The sequence below is a fragment of the Brachionichthys hirsutus genome, chromosome 16 (genome assembly GCF_040956055.1).
Source record: "Brachionichthys hirsutus isolate HB-005 chromosome 16, CSIRO-AGI_Bhir_v1, whole genome shotgun sequence".
Lineage (NCBI taxonomy): Eukaryota > Metazoa > Chordata > Actinopteri > Lophiiformes > Brachionichthyidae > Brachionichthys > Brachionichthys hirsutus.
Window position 1 is genome coordinate 10,086,991 of NC_090912.1, and position 19,947 is coordinate 10,106,937.

Below are 19,947 nucleotides of genomic sequence, written 5' to 3' on the forward strand. Positions count from 1 at the left end.
CTGCAGTGATGCGGACCCTGCACAGATCCGTCATGGTGAAGAGAGAGAGAGCTGAGTCGAAAGGCGAAGCTCTCGATTTACTGGTCGATCTTCGTTCTCCTACCCTCCCACCTATGGTCGACCGAGCTTTGGGTAGTGACCGAAAGAACGAGATCCCGGGTACAAGCGGCTGAAATGAGCTTCCTCCGTAGGGTGGCTGGGCTCTCCCTTAGAGATAGGGTGAGAAGCTCAGTCATCCGGAAGGAGCTCGGAGAAGGAGCAGATGAGGTGGCTCGGGCACCTACTCAGGATGCCTCCTGGACACCTCCCTGGTGAGGTGTTCAGGGCACGTCCCACCGGGAGGAGACCACGGGGAAGACCCAGGACACGCTGGAGAGACTACGTCTCTCGGCTGGCCTGGGAACGCCTCGGGATCCCCCCCGGAAGAGATAGAGGAAGTGGCCGGGGAGAGGGGAAGTCTGGGCTTCCCTGCTTAGGCTGCTGCCCCCGCAACCCGGCCCCGTATAAGCGGTTGAAGATGAAGATTCTCATCCCGGCCGCTTCACATCCGGCAGCGAACCGATCCAGTGAGAGCTGGAGGGCACGGCCTGATGAAGCCAACAGGATCACATCGTCTGCAAAAAGCAGCGACCCAATCCTGAGGTCACCAAACCGAACCCCCTCAACGCCCCGGCTGCACCGAGAAATTCTGTCCGTAAAAGTTACGAACAGAAAGGGCAGCCCTGACGGAGTCCAACCCGCACTGGAAATAGGTCCGACTTATTGCCAGCAATGCGGACCAAGCTCTGGCACCGGTCATATAGGGAGCGGGACACCCCGTATCAGGGGGTCCGACACCCCATACTCCCAGAGCACCCCCCACAGGACTCCCCGAGGGACACGGTCGAATGCCTTCTCCAAATCCACAAAACACATGTGGACTGGTTGGGCAAACTCCCATGCACCCTCAAGGACCCTGCCGAGGGTGTAGAGCTGGTCCACAGTTCCACGGCCCGGACGAAAACCACATTGCTCCTCCTGAATCGGGACCACTACCCCGGTCATCCAATCCAAAGGCACTGCCCCCCCCCCCCCCCCCTGATGTCCATGCAATGTTGCAGAGTCGTGTCAACCATGACGGCCCTACAACATCCAGAGCCTTAAGGAACTCCGGGCGGATCTCACCCACCCCTGGGGCCTTGCCACCAAGAAGCGTTTTAACTACCTCGGCAATCTCAGCCCCAGAGACTGTGTAAAGTGACTTTGAATTTCCAGAAAAGCGCTATATAAATAAAATGTATTATTATTTATTATTAATATCAGTTTCACGGAATTACATTTAAAAATATGTGGTGTTCATGGCTCTCTCAGCCAAAAAGGTTCCCGACCCCTGAAGTAACCAGTAGGACGTCCCGTGGGCGGGAATGGTTGTGAAGTAAACACACGGCATGGTCAGTACAAAACTAGAAATCACTAAATCAGAAAACGCTGACCTCCTCTGTCACATTTAGCAATATGAGCTATATTACATTCTAATTTTCAAACTAGAAACATATTTGTTCAAATTATGTTGCATTTATTAATATGTTAGTAGATTCAACTACCAACGGAAACATGTCACATGTTAGCAAGTAGACATTTGACCATTTTCAACATTTCAGTTTAGCTAGCTGGTATGCCGAAATTAGCTTTCTAGCACTTTTCTCCTGAATTTTATGCAATTCAAATTTTAGATGAGAAGACACTGCAGATGGGACCACGGATATCTGTCATTGCCGTCCGTCTCATGGAAACACCAGGGGCCAAATCTGGATCAAACTGATCCAGATATAGAAATCTCTTTTTCCACTATCCAGGTTCAAACTTTTCAGGATTACAAAATCTGGATTACCTGTGGTCTAAATGGGATCCTCACATCCTCTGAGAACAAAGAATGTTTCAGAAAGGAATTAATCTGATCTGTCAAATAATTGTTCAGACTTTTCACTGGCGAGCTGCTAAATTTTAACTGCTGATCTGGCTACAAAATAAACACCTGAAATCCATGCATCACAAAATGTAGTGCTGATTTTGTAAAATTGTGATATTCAACATCTTACAGACGCAATTCTATGCAGACCTCTCCACTCCACGGTCCTGGTCATATTGGCCATTCTAAGCTTCTGCATGGAAAAAGAGAATCAAATTTGATTGCCTGATGTTTTTAATAGTTTTCTTATTCAATGTTTTCAATGAATGTAACCTAATCAGAGCTTGCCAGCAAGCTGGATGATCTCAATAGACACATGCAGTATATGAACTCATAAAAATACAGGTGATGAAATGAGAGCAGCAAATTACACAGATAGCCTGTTGAACACCTTTTAGAAGTCTTGCATGAACCCTGCCTATGAGCACCATTTTTCAATCCACATGCAAATATGAACGTCATAGTTGGAAGAGCCATCCTCAAACACTGGATAAAAGGTCAAGTTATACGTTTTAAGACATAAAATATGGTTAGTTACATTTGTTTATTCCCTTTCCTTCAAAGGGAATAAACACTTTTATGATTACCACAAGCCAATTATTACAATTGTTCTCCATGCAAGTCAGTTTGACGCCTCAGAGACAATCTATTATAATGACTCTTATTCCCATCTGTAGAAAATATTTGACTCAAAGAGTTGTCCTTTGACTAACGGGCTTTGTTTTAGTTGCCTCAATAGTATTGATCATAAGTGCATTAAGAAACATTCTTTCTTCTTCTTTTTCTTTCCTCTACCGGTGGTTTCCTGAACAGGATCTTTAATGATTATAGTAACACTTTTTATTTAAACTATTTCTAGACCACATCAACTTTGCATCGCTAACTTCACCTTCTATAACTGTTGACATGTATCAATGCTGTAGCTCAGATTCATTCTCTGAGTTAAAATGACCCATCAGCAAGAGAAGACTGATTCTGAATACTGATCAATGTGTGAATAAAATAATAATAAAATAACTGATTCAAGGTTCAATTCATTCCAATCGTATATTATGGGCCAGCTGTTCCCTTTGCTTGACTGTCAGGCGGAGAGGCCTGGCCGTTTCTCACCTCCACCAAGGAGGTGAAGAGAGGGTCGCTTAACACGATCATAATTATCATTATTACAGTGGAACCTCCCTTTCAAAGGAATAACCCTTCCCTCCCTCCACATCCATCCACATGTCATCACACCGCAGCCACAAAGGAATGTCAATGATAGAGAATTGGGTTAAATGCACTTTTTATAATGCCTTTTTTCAGATTATTTATAATTGTATGTATTATCTTTTTCTTTTTTTTCTCTTCGTGATTTATTTGTATTAATGAAGAATTTATGTAAAACGATGAAAAATAAATATTGGCCCCAAAAATCCAATATAGTCCAGGAATCTTTGGCACTTTTGCTCCAACGATTTATTACCTCAGTAACTGAGATTATTTCTGCCTCCAACTAATGCACCTCAGCTGATCTGTTTCTGAACACTGACCACACTCGCATGTTGCCTGAGCTAATCCAAATAAATAGGTAGCCTCAGAAACACAGTAACTAGCACACGACATACTGTTCCTTTAGCGACCCTGGATAAGAGTAAATATCCTAACACCCTGTACCTACTGCATGTAAACCCACAAATACTGCAGTAAACACCAACAAATAAACACCAAACCTCTGTATGCACATGTACGACATTTCACGCCCTGTTTTCCACTGACTCTGAAAGAAAGAGATGAAACAGACTGGATCTGGACTACAAAACTATTTCACCCTCCACAGCAAGACATCATTCACTCATCGCGTTGCCTAACTGTCCACTATCAGAACCAACTCACTTCTTAATTAACACTTTAAATATATGTATAGAATATATACAAACAGTGTGAAACACACTTGCTTGATTCATTCCATCACTTGCGGAGGCTAGAAAAGAGAAAACAAAGAATGAGGACGGAGTTCGGTTTTTTTCACAGTTTTGTCACTCAGAAATTCACCTGCCATCTTGTTCAGCAGGTTTTATTACTTGGATATCAGCAGGCGGTGGCTATTTCCTTTGAAAAGTTATCCTGTTTGGACTTTGTGTTTAGTCTTGAGGTGAAAACATGAGGTGGCGTTTTTCTCTGTGGTCTTTGATTCGGATGAAAAATGGCCTTACGACACAACATGTTAGTCCGGTCCTAAAAGACCCCCCCGCCAAAAAAAGAGAGAGAATGGTTTAGCAAACCTCTAGTTCAGAAATGGTCTTTGCCACTCTATAAAGCACTTTGTGACGAGCCTGTTTAATCAGGGCGCTTTTGAAAATAAACTGGAAACAGAAGCAGAACTCCGATCAGACACTGTTGTTGAAGAGCGGAAACGGCGATACATGTAATCCACAAGGGGGGGGGGCAGACGGGAGGTTGCTTCTTTCCTTGCCATCTTTTTTTTGAATGGCATCCCAGTTACTAATGTGACGAATTGTTTGAGCAGTAAATGATTGATTGGAGTAAATTACAGCCCAGGTCAGAACGAAGGCAGAGCTCCTCCTCTTCCAGTCGCAGACAGAAAGTAGGAAGTGGCAGCAGTCTAGGAGGGCTGGGGGGCCTTCAGGGCGTCCACTTTGGTCTCCAAGTCTGTAATCTGCAGAAACAAGCACAGTAATTCTTCAACATACGAGCGCTTCGACACACGAGTGTTCCGAGACACGAGGAAACCTGCGAGCGGTAAAGATGGCAGTGATAAGAAAAGACGATGATGACGATGCAGAGGAAGCATGAAATTATTAATAAACATGACCGTGGTGTCCGTAAGTGATGGGACACGCCAGTACGAGCGCAGTACATCGACGATATGTACAATCCTCAAACAGAAGGATGCTATCAAGAACACAAAGCATTCCATTATGTCTGTTTATGTAAGTACACGTGTAAGGTACAATTACAATATCAAGTGTCTACAAACCGCCCAACCCCCCCCCCCCCCCCTCCTCTGCACGGCACGCCGCCGTTAGCCGTTACGGTTTGTCTCAAAGGTAAAACGCATAATAAAACCACATTTTATTTTACATTAATACTGTACATAATTTATGATATCATTTTGTGTGTGTATCTATATAGCAATTAAAAACGGTTTTCTCATTTTTATTAACGTTGATTAGGGTGTTTTTAGATGCCAAAATGGATTAAATTGTTTTCAGTTATTTTATATGGGAAAAATGTATTTGACATACGAGTCATTTGCGTTACGAGCTCGGTCCAGGAACAAATTATATTCGTATGTCAAGGTATTACTGAAGTCACAACTTTATTGCACAACAATTTCTCATTAGTCAGTAGGGTTATGTCTTTATTATTATGTTTTTTTGTAATTTGGGTCATTCATCCCTTAAGAAAGCAAAGCAACATTAACCGACCATTAAAAAAACACACATAAAATATCAACAAGGAGGACAGAACTGTGGCTTTTTACTTGTTAAGTAGAATAAAATTGGGAAAAGGCAGAGGTGATGTTTTCTGTGGGAGGAGCTGCGTGAGTGTTTCTCAAACCTTCTCCTGCAGGTTGTCCGTCTCCTCTTTGTGTGTTGCCTCACTTTGTTCTTGAGCTTGACGCTGAATCGTCTCATTCTTCAGGTGCTCGATCTCCCTGCGACACACACACACACACGCATGCACACGCACACGCACACGCACACACACACACACACACACGCATGCACACGCACACGCACACACACACAAACACACACACACAAACACACACATTTAAATGATCAGTCTTAGACTCCTTCTCTTGGACGTTTGATGCATCCCTCCTTCCTTACTTCTGCTGGTACTCTTTAATCAGTCTCTTGGCTTTGCTGTACTTCCTCTCTAGCGTTTGGTACTGAGTCTGGGTTTCTTTCAGGTGTTCATCCACTGCCTGCAAAAACACACACAAACATTTTAGAAAAAGGAAACTAGCTCCTTTGGTATCTGAGCTGTTAAAGTGATCCCTGACTGTTTTGACAAATCGGGCTAAAAACACAAGAATATACATCTACTACGTAAATACATAGACAAAAATATATAATTATGTCTTATAAGCTATAAAATCTGTTTTTTGGGGGGAGTCGCCAGTGTTGTTTATGTCGCAAGGCATTCTGGGTGTGACGTCAAACGGCTGCAGCACCAAGCTCACTGCTGTTGTGTGAACTTCAGTGTGAATGTGAACTTCAGCACTGGACAGCTCCATTATTAGCCGGCTACATATGGTGCTCAGGATCAGCACTGGACAGCTCCATATGTAGTCGGCTACCTATGGAGCTGTCCAGTGCTGATCCTGAAAGTGACGTCTTTTCTGCTGCATTGACTCGGGGAATGTTCTTTATCTTGCCCACTTTGGTTGTTTTTTTTAGTTTCTGCATGTCCATGACAAGACAAGGTGGTGGCTTTTTGGTTTTCCTTTGATTTTGTATCGATTATCTTTGTTCCTGCGTGATGATTGCATTTGAATGGAACTTTTCCACATTATTAGATGTGTTAATTTATTCCCATCACAAACTTTGGTTCATACTTATGATTTTTCTCATTTACAGTTTGGCTTTATCTCTAACAATTTTTAAGTTACAACCTTTTAAAAAAGTGATATCAAAACTGAATATTTTATTGTAATTACTAAAGAGTTAAATAAAAATTAAATAGTTATTTAACAGCATGTTAAGGAGTAGTTACATTTATTTTACATTAGATTACATTACATTTAGTTACATTTTTTACAGTGTTACGGTTTACATTTGGTCTTTGGAGGGCAAACATAATGCTAATGTGGCCCTTGGAGAAAATGAGCTTGACACCCCTGCTTTACAGTCTGAACCACAGAATCAGCAACAACGTGAGACAGACTCCGGCATCTTCCCTGACCTGCTAAAGCGGGGAAAGTGTTATAAAATGAATCTAAGCTATTGAAGAGTAATTAATTTAAGAATGTATGTTACTGATTCTGTCTCTCGTACTCCGGTGACTGTAGGTCCTCCGTAGCTGAAGAAGAATCAGGCATGTTTAGTTTTCTAATGTTTTGTTAATTTGAATGTTTTGTGTTACTGTAATGTCATCTCTTCTGACCTGCCAGGGACTACAGATGGAAAGTAGCCTTTGGCTAATTCTGGCATATTTACATTTATATGTTCATTAATATACATTGACCCTTTTAAAGCAGAGTTCACCTTGGATGCATCCCCGGCGACAAACACTTCACACACACAAACACACTGCGGCCATTAGTTTGCTGCTACGCTCCACAGCAGTGAGCTCGGTGCGGCAACCATTTGACTTCACACCCAGAATGCCTTGCAACGTAAACAACATTGGCGGCCCCCAAACAAAACGGATTTTACACCTTATAAGAAATACTTATATATTTTTGTCTACGTATTCACGTAGTAGAGGTAAATGGTTGTATGTTTAGACCGACAGTCAGGGATCCCGTTAAATGATGACGGGATGTTTTGCCTCCTTGGATGTTTTGTCTGTGATCAGTTACCTTACACAGGGACTGCGCCTCCATCCAATAGCCCTCCAGTTTCTCCATCCTCTCTTTGCTGTCTCTGATATTTTGCTCCAACTGAGCACGCTCCATTCGCCAACGCAACTTATCCTGCTCCGCATGAGCCAGCTGGAAGTAAGGGGGGAGAAGGTGCGTCAGGAGGAGGAGGAAAGTGCGAGTTAGTCAAATGATAGTACAGCGAACCAGTATATAGTGTGTTTTATCTGTTAGCGCTAACTCCAGACTGAAAGCTCAGCAATTCTCACCTTTCTCTTCAGCAACTGGATCTCTGCCTGGGTTACTGCATGTTTGATTTGGAGCTACAGACACACAGGTGGACAGAGTGTAAAAACAAACATGAAAATAGAATAATGTTCAGGATCCACATGATCAAAGTCATAAATACCTCCTTGAATTTGTGGGCCAGCTTCTCCGGATCCAGCTCCACAGGAGACAACATGTCCTGGTTCTCAGCCAGGTCAAAAACCTCAATGCAGTTTGGAAACACTGGACTCATCTCCTCCTCCTCATCGGTTGCATATTCACCTGTCTGCAGGTAAACACAAGGAGATAGAGGAGATCAATTACATGTATAATAGGACTATGTGAGTTGCTAGAGTGAGAGTAGGTTGAAGACACTTGCACGCTTATCCTGTTGCTAAGATTTAGCATGTTACCTTAGAATAATTTCATTTTCAGCTTGCCAAGTTTACCAAATCTTTGCATACCAGCGCCACCAGTTAGTTAAACCACCCTTACGAGCTAAAGGTGGTTTAAAACTATTATATTTAAACATAATTATTATTTGTTCAATATGTATAAATAACTAAATGAAAACTTTTAGTTTAATGGGGGTTGCAACTGCTTTATTTGGACAACTTTATCAAGGCTAAGCTTCTGGTAGCTGTGTAGCATGCTTCCTGTGTCAGGGCTAAGCTGGCTGCTGCAGTTTGAAATCAAAACAGACGAGACTTTGTTATGTTCCCATAACAAAGTCTTTCAAATTTGCGCCTCACAATGACACAAAATTAAATTTCTCTTTCTATTACAAGTTGATGCATAATTTTGATGTCCAGCTACATTATTGTAGAGCAGACCACATAAGTATGAGATTACAAATCTAATGAAGCTCGTCTAAAATATTTTGATGCTCAGAGACATTTTCCCAGGGAAAACTGTAATAAATCAAAAGTATGATAGCGTATAATTTACTCTGACATGATCAAACTTCATCTTCAGCTTTGGTTACGCTAGTTTTCACAGGCTAGCGCTTAGCCGCTGTTTATTATTAGGCTACACCCAAAGGAAATTAATAACAAGAAATCGACTAAACAATATTTGCTGAGTATTTGCAAATTACATATTGACATTTTTTTGAATGTATTTGCTGTTTCTATTTTAAACTACAGTATGATGTCAGGTGAGAAATTAATTCAACTGGAATTGAATGTGTATCTTCTAAAATTGACATTTTAGAATAAATTAAACTCAACCTTTTAAAATCCCAACAAGTTTATGTGTAATGCCTGAACGTACACTCTTCTTCATGTCTTTTTACATTTGTGGATGTACGACCACAAAACACAAAACACAGTCTTGTCATCTCAGTGGGAGCGAGTCTCCTGGTGATGAGGAACGATGGTGACTTTTTAGTCATCACTTTAATCGCACTGGACCACATAATTTACTCATTAGTTATGCTAATGATTTATTGACAGAGACAATAAATCAAGTCTGATTCTCTGCTCAGATCACGTTTGCTTATCTTGACAGCTCCCATAAAAAAAAAACCCAATGATCTGTATCTGGCTTTGAGCATGTCTGTCCAAACGGCACGAGTTATCTGTGAGGTATCACAGAGGTCCATGCCTCTGTAACACGCTGAATCAGGTCTACCTATCTGATCTGGGACCACATATGAAAGAAGACATAGCAAGCTCATCAGATGCTCACATCTGTAAAGTGCCTTATTATCTGGCACTATAGAAATATAATAGAATTAAATTTCCCATAGGTGTGTGTGACTGTCTGCCTGTCTCTGTGTGGCCCTGCAATGAGCTGACGCCTTGTCCAGGGTGTACACCGCCTCTTGCCTGATGACATTTGGGATAGGCTCCAGGACGAGGGACTATGTGGTTCAGAAGATGATTGAATAAATCTTCTATACAGTTCAGATCAGTGCATTACTCTCTCTGGCCACTAGGTGGCGACGCTCTACTGAGTTTCAAACCTTTGGCCATGTGGTGACACACAGACCTACATTGTCCTATCTCTTCATCTAAGGATGTACCTCCTCCTCGTCGTCCATGTACTGCTTGTACCTCTGCTCCATCATCTCTCTCTGCCATCGCTCCTGTTCCAGAGTCTGCTGGATCAGCTGAGCTACTTCACTCTGCTCCCCAGGCTTCTCCCGACCAATCACAAACCTGGAAAATCCGCCAGTAAAGTTCATCAGCTCAAAAAGCACACATTCATAAATCTGAATCAAAACGCACGTCAACTGCACGCCTGAAAACAACACGCCACATGCATAAAACACAAAGGCGGAAGATCCACACCTTTTAAACGGACCCATCAGAAACCTGAACATTTTTAGCACATACCAACCAAAAACCTGCAAAATCTGCAAAGAATTTACAGTTCAAAATCAGAAAATGAACTGTGACTAATAAAAAAGCAGAATAGCGAAGTGTACAGGAGTTAGAGAGTGTGTGTCAGACCTGACAGTGCCGCTGGTGTTGCGGAGGACCGAGGCAGCGAGGCTCTGAGTGACGCCCACCAGACTGGTTCCATCAACCTCCACTATCAGGTCGTTCACCTGGATCCTACACAGTGGAGCAAGCAGAGTTTGCCATGCGTTGCACCAATCACAGCAGCCGCACGCATTCAGCCACACTTACATGTCATCAATGTCACATCCTTGTTTCCGGTCGCATGTGTGCCGACATTAAAATGTCATACCTACCAACATAAATACGAGCTCAGGGCTGTGCAATGTCATTCTCTCTTATTTCACATTGGAGGTAAAAAATGTTTTTAATGAGAAGTACACTCTGGAATTAAGTTGACTGTCAGAACAATTACACTATTGCACTTCATCGTAGACCATAACAACATATTTTATTATAAACACATTACCGCCACAGTTTAAGAGTCTTTTTGACTGTAAGTCAAATGGAACTTTTAATTGTCCTCAGTGAGCAGCAAGGCAGGGTCTTGCTGTGAAATGTGTATTAATCCACAGTTAAAAAATAGTCCCTGCTTTGCCTCAATTTCCCCGTTTGCTTTGGTAAAAAACACCAAAGGCAGCTGTTAAATCGGGAACGGTGCTTGTGTGGTTCTTTGTCATGTGACCTGCTGACAGGAAAACATCCCGTCTGAGGAGTAGAGATGGAGACAGACTGGTGGAGGGCAGGTGAACAGGGTACCTGCCATCTCTCTGTGCGGCTCCACCCTCGGTGACGGTCTTAACAAAGATCCCCAGTTTCTCCAGGCCCATATCAGCTCCTGCCCCCATCCCGATGATGCTGATGCCCAGGCCATCACCGTCTGAGAGGCACACAGACATCGCGTTGATGCTGACAGTCTGACATGTTGGCATTTATTATACACCGAAACTGATCTGGAGTACAAGGTGTTAGTAATACTAGTTCTTATTCTATGCCCTCATCTATTGTATTTTGTATGATGCTGTGCTGGGAGCAGCCACCGTGGATGGTCGCTGGTTCTAATCCATTACCTCCAGAATTATTAGGTGCTAATTAGGCTAATCCGTGCTAACTTTAATCCCATTACAGGATAATAGAGAAGCAGACAGACAGAGTGCATCCACCAGCAGCACCCTGCCAGTTATATCCGGTGAAGACGTGTGCGTGTGTATGTGTGTGTGTGTGTACAGGTATACCTTTCTCCAGCTCTACAGGAAACAGGTCCAGCTTCTCGACTCTTTTCTCCAGCTCGTACTCAGCTGAGGCCGCCATGGGGTCGACATCTTCATTGCGGCGATCGTAGTCTTCGTTGGAATATGTGGTGAACACCTATAAGCAGGGCAAAGGTCAAAAGTCAGAGCCTTCCTCTCTGGTAGCTTAGCTCTTAATTCATTGTTAGCCTCCCATCATGGCCCGAGGAATAAACCATATATATATATATATATAGAGTGTTAGTTAAATGATCCAAAACTTATCCTATGTTATTAAATAGGATCAGTGTCCAAACCTCAAATCAAGAGCTCTCCAGTTTCAACAGGAATATTCACTAGAGTCAGAGTTCCTGTACGAGACGAGACTAGACAAGTTTCATTCAGCTGACTAAACCAATCCTTCGCTCCATATCTACAATAAATAATATATTCTTCATTTAAAGCGGTACAACTTGATTTACCGACCTCCAGGTATCGACGGGAGCAATCTGTCAGATGTCGATATTGCTAACATGTTCATATTTACACCCAAAATTCCATATTATTAAGCTCTAGCCTGTCTCCAACCTCTGGGTGAGAATGTTGGCAGTGACTCAAAACAGCAACGCTGTTAGCCGTGAAACCAGAACGGCGTGCTGACAGAGGCGAGTGAGGCTCAGAACCGAGGGCAGCTACACCGTCTGGCGCCTAATAAGAGGACTTTGTAGCAAACACGGATTCCTCTTCACTTCTGTTCTGCAGCCTTCCGTGGGACACGCGGGACTGGACACACACACACACACACACACACAGGGTCAGAGGGTGTGATTGTTAAACTGCTTCCTGGAGTCACATTTCCTTCCTGTTGAGTAACTTTAAAGCTAAGACGGCGTCAGGCCGCTCTGTGTCAAGAACAGTCTGCTCTCCAGACAGCGACGAACAAACAAAGTAAAGCAACAACCACCGACACATGCTGGTATCCTTAACTTGAGCAGCTGCGTGCTGATTGGATAAACTCAGATTTTGAGATTTAACATGACTTTAAATGGATGTAATTATGATTTCTGTACATTTAGAAAAAAACAAAGGTGAATCAGCAGTGGTCAATAGTGACCTTTAATCCCTAGTTTAGGCCTCGTCCTATTTTCTGGCCTAGACGTCGCTCCGGAGTACAAGTCGCATAAACAATAAATGTGTCTTGAAGAAGAAAAGAAACATGAATAAGTTGCACCTGACTATAAGTCGCAGGCCCAACCAAACTATGAACAAAGTGTGACTTATAGTCCGGAAAATACGATACTTCAAAAATGTTACATCGTAAATAATGCAATTTTACAGCATCTGCCAACATCTGTACTGCTAGTTAAACCCAACCCAACATTTATATTTGTTAATATTTAAATTTGCAGTCTAAACTCTTACCATGACATTTTTAGTATTTTTCATTGTCAACGTGACCAGTACATTTACATAAATCTGTATAATCAAGATAGAGATTCTTTAATCTGGATCCAGCTGTATGTCCACACGTAGAACAATCCTGACCCCACATTCATTATACTGCCATGTATTACATTTCATAAACTATAAAACATTAGTCCAACACAATCAGTTTTCACACTGTATATAGCATTTTAACCTTTTATTACAACACCTCCTTCTCCTTCCTGTTTCGGCTTGTCCTGTCAGGGGTTGCCGGTTTAAAACTGGAAAGGTTTTTCATTGTCAACGTGACCAGGAAAAGTTTTAAACCGGATGCCATTCCTGCCACAACCCTACACCCCACACTTAAACATTAATGTTATTCATGTTTTATTCATGTTTTAGTGTGGGTTGACCAGGAACAAATGCTGCATCCACCTCTCAGACCAATCAAAGGCCACGATCTACTCCATTGCAGTGGTGGACTCAAGCAAAAACAAACACACTGATGCCATTAGTGTTGGTATTCCACGTTAAAGAGTGGAAAACCAAATCCTGGATCAGATCCAGAATTTCAAAGGGTTCTTCATGAAAACCCATCAAGTAAATGGACAGTGACAGAGGTTAAAACTGCCGTTGTTATAGAAGTTCTCTGGTTCTTTATTCTAGAGTACACTTCCTACCATTTTAAAGGGCTGTTCCGAAACACTTCCGGACGTTTCTGCCACCACAGATCCCCAAACACGCTATTGCCACTACTCCTTCTTCTCCTCCACCTCAGCACGAACGACTTAAGTCGGGTTCAGGTACATCCTACACCTGATTGTTCATTTCACACAGACACACACACACTCGGTTCCATGCAGTGATTCTTATCAGCTTCATCTTATCAACACACCCTGTCACATTCCAGCTGCTTTCGCGGACCAGCAGAGGTAGCGTTGTGCACGACTCGATGTAGACGAGTCCAGTGTGGCAGTAAAAGCGAGAGAAAGACTCATTTTATTCTTTTCTATGCCGGCGCTGGAACGCCACCACGTCCTGGAAATACGTCTAATCCATGTTGAAATCGCAGTTTATTCGTTTTTTTTGAAGCGTTTCATGAGGATGAAACTGGACTAACACCCTGAGGCTTCCGGAGCGCTGAGAGGAGGTCTGAACTCTGCTGGCTGACGTCTACATGTTGAGGTAAAGCAGAACAACAACAACCACCAACCGGTTCCGAGACTGAATAACACCCGACATGTCCAGGCAGTGATCCTCTATGCTTAACCCGCCTGAACAAGCTGTTACCGAGTCGTGTCCCAACAAAGCAGGTCAGTGAGAACTCCACCTTCAGCTGCAGGACTCCGTGCACGCCGCAGGCAGGTCATGTTAGATGGATTTGTTGCGGATGTTAGAAGAGCATACCTATCATCCATTAAAATCGCAGGCTTCACTCATGTGCCGAGTAAATAGCCTGATTCTGACCTGAGGAGGCACTGGTGTTCTCGTGTTGGTGTTAAAACCAGTTAACAGAAAACACCATATTGATTATGTCTTCCACTCTAATGCATCCTATGAATAGGAAGTGGTTCGTCGGATGGATGATGCAGACTCTGATTCACTTGTTTGAAGATACCAAGAACAATTTATAACCTTTTGATGATGATCCAGATCACCATGTGGACGGTGTAAATCCAATTACAAGGGGAATGAGCTGTTTGGTGGAGGTCTGCGCTCTCTGAGTGCTTTTCTAGTGTTAATAGTAGAGATGTCCCGATCCGATCGAATCAGATCGTGATCGGAAATGGGGCCCGATCACAAGCTGGCGGACTCGATCGGAATCGGGCTTTAGCTCCCGATCAGGACTCGGATATATGGATAGATATTTTCATTACTTTTTTTTAAATTAGATCTGGAGTTACGCAGTGGCACAAAAAGAGCCCTCTCTACTCCACACAGAGACGGCAGTACGTGCGGCATGACATCACTTCCTGTGACACTGTTGGTTGAATGCTGGCAAAACACGGAAGCCAGCTTGAAGCTCGTCGTGCGAGTACATCTGCGTTGTGGAAGTATTTTTAAGTGGATGACAAAAACCCTGCGATTGAGCTGCTGTTCATTTTATTTTAAGTATTTGTGTTTACTATTTCCTGTTGCACTAGTCCAAGTCCAAAGTGAAGAAAGTATTTTATTTATTACTTGAATGTGCTCTGTTTCAGAGTTAAATGTTGAAATAAGATGATAAAATAAAAAATAAGCGACATCCTGGATCCTCTTCTTCACTCGTCTTTATTTTTATTTATTTTTTATGTATTATAGAGATTATAGTTCAAAATCAAATGACTCGGACTCAGGGGCAAAAAAACCTGATCGGGACATCCCTAGTTAATAGTGTAATAATCAGAATGAAGGACTTTTCTGCTCTTAATTATACTAAGTTTACTTTTTTCAACGCTGTTAAATATGTGTTTTTATGCCAAGATTTCCAATGAAGTGCTAACGTTTTTTTTATTTTTATCTTCATTTAAAGAAATTGGGATTTTGACAGGCCACTGTCTAAGATGATGAAAGCTCAGATGAGCTGTTGCTTAGAAACAGAAACAGCAACAGTAGCCACAATTAGGGGAGGCCAGTGGCCAGTGAACGGATCACCTACCAATCTCCAATCTACATTGCGGTAATGAGCTCAAAGTGAGTCTAAGCTGTACGCTCAGACAAAATATGTACTCTCTGAGCATACACTGCTTCTGCTAGCGTATCTTTATAAGTAATCTAGCTGTTGTGCATCCAAACCTGCTTCAGGACACAGCTCTACATTTAGCTGCACTGTGGCGAAAGAGGTCAGTGGTTAAAGAAGCTGTAAAGAATCCCTTTCTGAACCTCAAATCTGGACTGAAATAGAACATGTTCCTCCTCATAACGCTCCGCAAGACTGAAGAGGGAATCTGTGGTTTCTATCCTGCCTGGTAACACTGAATTCTGAGAAAACATCCAAAACCAAACCTGTAAAATGACACTAAACGTTCTAACTCTCCTCTGTTGCACGGTGAATTCACTCTGTGTTACTCAACTCTCTCTCTCTCTCTCACAGAGGAAGTATACTGTTAAAGCGACAGCTTCATCACGGCGAGCCGTGAAATGTTTCACAATCCACAGGCGACCGTCATGAAATCCAGCAGTGAGGGGGCGGGAGGCTGGTCGAGTTTCAGGAGACAAGCAATCTAGTTCAATCGAGGTCTATGCACACGCACACACACACACACACACACACACACCATTTTGAGCTAGCGTCAGCAGGATATCCTGTGGCGTGACAACGACTTTGTCCCACTTCACTACATTTCAGAGGGACAGCTTTTTATTTGCTAGCGTGTGAAATGCAGCTGTTGAAGGAGAAGATCTGAACGCTTCATCCATGCAATACCAACGTGCAAAAACATCTCGCACAGCAGTGACCTGATAGAGCCCACCGATTACATGTCATGATGCAGGAGCCAGAGCAGGATCAGTTCTAGCATTTTAAACATTTTTCACGATAACACAAAAACTACTCTGCCGGTTTTCCACAAACTCTGTGCATGCGTGTCCATGAATCATGATGGATGGAGATGTGTGCTCTGCCATCACTTAAGCTTTGGCTCTGTTTTGGTCTCCACAGCAGTGAATTAGCGCTCTCTCTGATAGCAGCTGCAGACGCAGAAAGCACGGCTCAAAAAATGAGAGCACCAAACCAAAACAGGAAGTCTGTGAGCAAGAAAACAACAAGCTGAAAGAGGCTGAATAGAGACGTGCAGTTGGGTGACAAAAAGGGGCTTCTCTCATTTTATACAAAGACATTTCATCTATTGTCAGTATCTCAAACACACCACAGCTGCCTTTAATAATAATAATGATAATAATGCGTTGGTTTTATACAGCGCTTTACATTGTGTATTATTCATTCCCTCCATACTTGGTGGTGGTTTCAATAAAGAAAGGAGGAAAAAAGTAACTGGTTTGTCTGTTAATTGCGATTCTTGGTAATCGTGTCAGAAGAAAGGAAAACGCTTTAAAGTTAAAATACATAAATAACTAAAATGGTTAAAAATGACAAAATATCAAAAAGGTACTTATTTTATTATGCTGGAAAAAAATCCCGCCTGAGACAAAACCCGGCCATAGGTTGAACCTAGACTCAAGTCATAACTAAGGAAACACCCTGGCGGCTGAAGCCAAAGAGGAAGTCCCTCACGGACTTCCCGTTGTGGGAACGCTCCAATAAAACGCCTTTACAACACGATTGATTGGCTCCTGATTACTGACGATGAGGTTGATGAAGGCTGCTCGATGGAGGACATCGACGTCTGAGAGCATTTTGAAAAGTAACATCACTTCACACAACAAAATGTGACTCACCTTGATGGGCGCCGTGCTAAACTGGATCTTCCTATTAGCAGGCGGGGGATCCTCTTCTTCAGGTAGACCTAAAATCTCAGAGCAGCTGGTCTCCGGCTGATATACTTCTTCATCTCTGTCATCCTCATCATCATCATCGAGCTGGCTGCCCCCAGAGTCCTCCTCTCCGAGCCCGCTATACGCACTGATGTCTACCACATCCCCCTCTGAGTAATCATCCTTTCTCGAGCCGTCGTCGTCATTCTCCCCCTCTTCTTCCTCATCTCTTCTCTCAGAGTCTGCTTCTTTCTCCTCTGAGGAGGGAGAGGTAGATGAAGGCTCTTTTTCTCCATTTTCCAGTGGGGCATGCACCTTGGCTTGCACCAAGGAGGTGTCCTGCTCCTCAGCCGGCGGCCCCTGCTCGGTAATTGAATCCTTAGCTTCAGTTGTTTGTGGCCGGACCGACAGCTCTGGTTTGACCTCTGAAGAGGAGCAGGAGGAGACAGCCACCGAGGATGAGGAGGAGGTGTTGGAGAGCTGGTCTCCTGATGATCTGGACCCATCCTCCTCATTGGCTGTTACTCCTCCTACACTCCTCTGTGGAGAACCTGTCACCTCTGACTCCTTGGTATTGACACCCTCTGCTGCTGCCAGCTCCTCCTGGTCCTCCCTACCTGGAGGCAACACCTTCATCTAAGAGAGGGCGACATGGAGAGATGTTAGCACTTCCCTTCAACCAGCTTCTTTCCACTCTCAAATGCATCCTATTCTATTCACCTTCCTCCCGACAGCTTCTGTCCTCGCCGGAGGTTTCGGTTTTGGTGCGAGGGCGGGACCAGAGCGGTGCTGGGGGAGGTAGAGGTGGTTTTGCGGTTCGCTCTTCTCAAACACAGCACTGAGCTGACTGACAGTGGGGCTGACGGCATCACCGGGCTCAACCAGAGCTGGGTCAGGGTGAGGAGTAGTAGGAGCAGGAGATAGCGGAGGAGAAGGAGGAGGAGCGGAGGGCTCGTCGAGGCGGTCCAAAGCCTCAGTTGAGCCATTAAAGCGAGCTACAACATCCAGACGGCTGTCCTGGAAGCCCGAGGCCCGCTCCTTCTTCAGCAAGATCCGGTTCGTGGCAGCTTGCTTCTCCTGGAGGAGACAAGTTTTCTAGTCAGATGGTCTTAAACACACCGTCCACATGGTGATCTGGATCATCACCAAAAAGGCTACAAATGGTTCTTGGTATCTTTAAACACCAACCATGAAAAGTAAAAGTCAATCAGAGTCCATGTGTATTTTTAACAGATTTTTTTTAATCCATAAATGGGTTTTTCAATGTTAGCATTTAATATTTCATCCTGACCTCATTCTGGATTCGATCCAGATGAAATTCGGTGGTGAGATAGAGATCCCCAACCTACATAACAGCCCAAAATTCCATAAACATCGGTCATTAATGAACCGAGATATTCAGGAATAAATCTATTCCTGGTAACATTCCCAACATTTCCTGAAAACTTCACGAGTTAGCGTGAGAACAAAGAGACAAACAGACAGACAATCAAAACAAACCAACGCCGGCGAAATCACAACTTCCTCCGCGGCGGTAACAAAGATCCTCCTACCTGCAGAGTTCTTTGTTCGAAGATCCGCCGGGTCTCCTGGAGTTTGGAGAACCCCACGGCATCTCCGCTTGGTTTCGAATCAAAGCGGTTGACCCTCTCTGAGACGGTGGTCCCAAGTTTGAGCAGTGCGCTGTGGTCTACATTCTCGTTAAGGCTGGACGCCCTCGGCAAGGACAGTTTCATCATCTGCTCTTTACCTGCCCACATCAGGAAGATCACAGAAAGACAGGTTAGAGCAAAAAAACACGTGAAGTGGATTGTTGAAGGAAAGACTCGGAGGTCTGTTGGCATGGTCCGTCACAACGCCTTAAAGTACAACCACGGTTTCAGGAGTCTGGCTATTGATTAAGTACTGATAACTGTCCCAAGGTCGATGCAGTTTCCTTGGTGAGCTTCCTACTAAGCTACTGGTGTGAGAATTGTTCTTATCCTTGTGTGTAATCCTATGTTTCTTTAGGCTGATGTAGAAACAGCTAAAAAGAATCAGTTTTGCTGAATTACCGATCATTTTGGCTCCATCCTCTTCATCACCTGGAGACTGCATCTGCATAAACATGTTCTTGATGCGGTGAACGTTTGATCCATATTTCCGACCCCTCCCGGTTGGGCGGGGCAAAAGAACGGGCTTTGAAGTAGGATCAGAGCCTCCTTTGGTCGCATTGTTGAGGTGGTCGGTGGCCTTCTTGAGTGCCGCCAGCCCCGCCTGGTAAGCATTGCGGTGGGGCGAGGGACTCCGCAGATTTGAGTTCCCGCTCCCCCCGCTGCTGCCACCGGGGGTCGTCCCGTTGCCCCCTGTGGCTGGCGGGGGCTCAGTCTTCATCATGTTTGGTAAATCAGATGCCCTTTGGTGAACAGCCGATGAGCAGGGATGAGGACGGTAGCATCCTGGAGCCGTTTGACGTTCACCTCCTGAACCAGAGAGCGGCAGACACATTAGCAAACACTGAAGATGAAGATGTTCAATTTACAAAATAGAAAATGGAGGAAAAACATCAAACCCTCAGATTTAAGAAGTCATTATCAGGCTGTTTGCACTTCAGGTGTTTGGAAAGGTGACAACAGGAAGACATTGGTTTATGATCTTTTTTCCTCTACTGGCTAAAATGCAACAGGATGCATGATTGACAAATAAATGAACATAATCCAGATTAAACCCAGTTGCATTTCACCTTTT

The 19,947-nt window shown here is 43.7% G+C and overlaps 1 protein-coding gene across 1 annotated transcript; it reads right to left on the reverse strand.

Moving 5' to 3' along the window:
• Nucleotides 1-1,534: 1,534 nt before the first annotated feature.
• On the reverse strand, nucleotides 1,535-19,596 carry LOC137905276 (neurabin-2-like). Its single transcript, XM_068749495.1, has 14 exons — nucleotides 19,275-19,596; nucleotides 18,774-18,970; nucleotides 17,941-18,297; nucleotides 17,185-17,856; nucleotides 11,389-11,521; nucleotides 10,913-11,033; nucleotides 10,205-10,309; nucleotides 9,775-9,910; nucleotides 7,891-8,034; nucleotides 7,751-7,804; nucleotides 7,482-7,613; nucleotides 5,785-5,882; nucleotides 5,510-5,606; nucleotides 1,535-4,604 (listed from the first exon to the last, which is right to left on the reverse strand). Exons 1-14 carry the CDS (start codon nucleotides 19,594-19,596, stop codon nucleotides 4,551-4,553), a joined length of 2,622 nt encoding a protein of 873 aa, XP_068605596.1. The 3' UTR covers nucleotides 1,535-4,550.
• Between the last annotated feature and the right edge of the window lie 351 nt (nucleotides 19,597-19,947).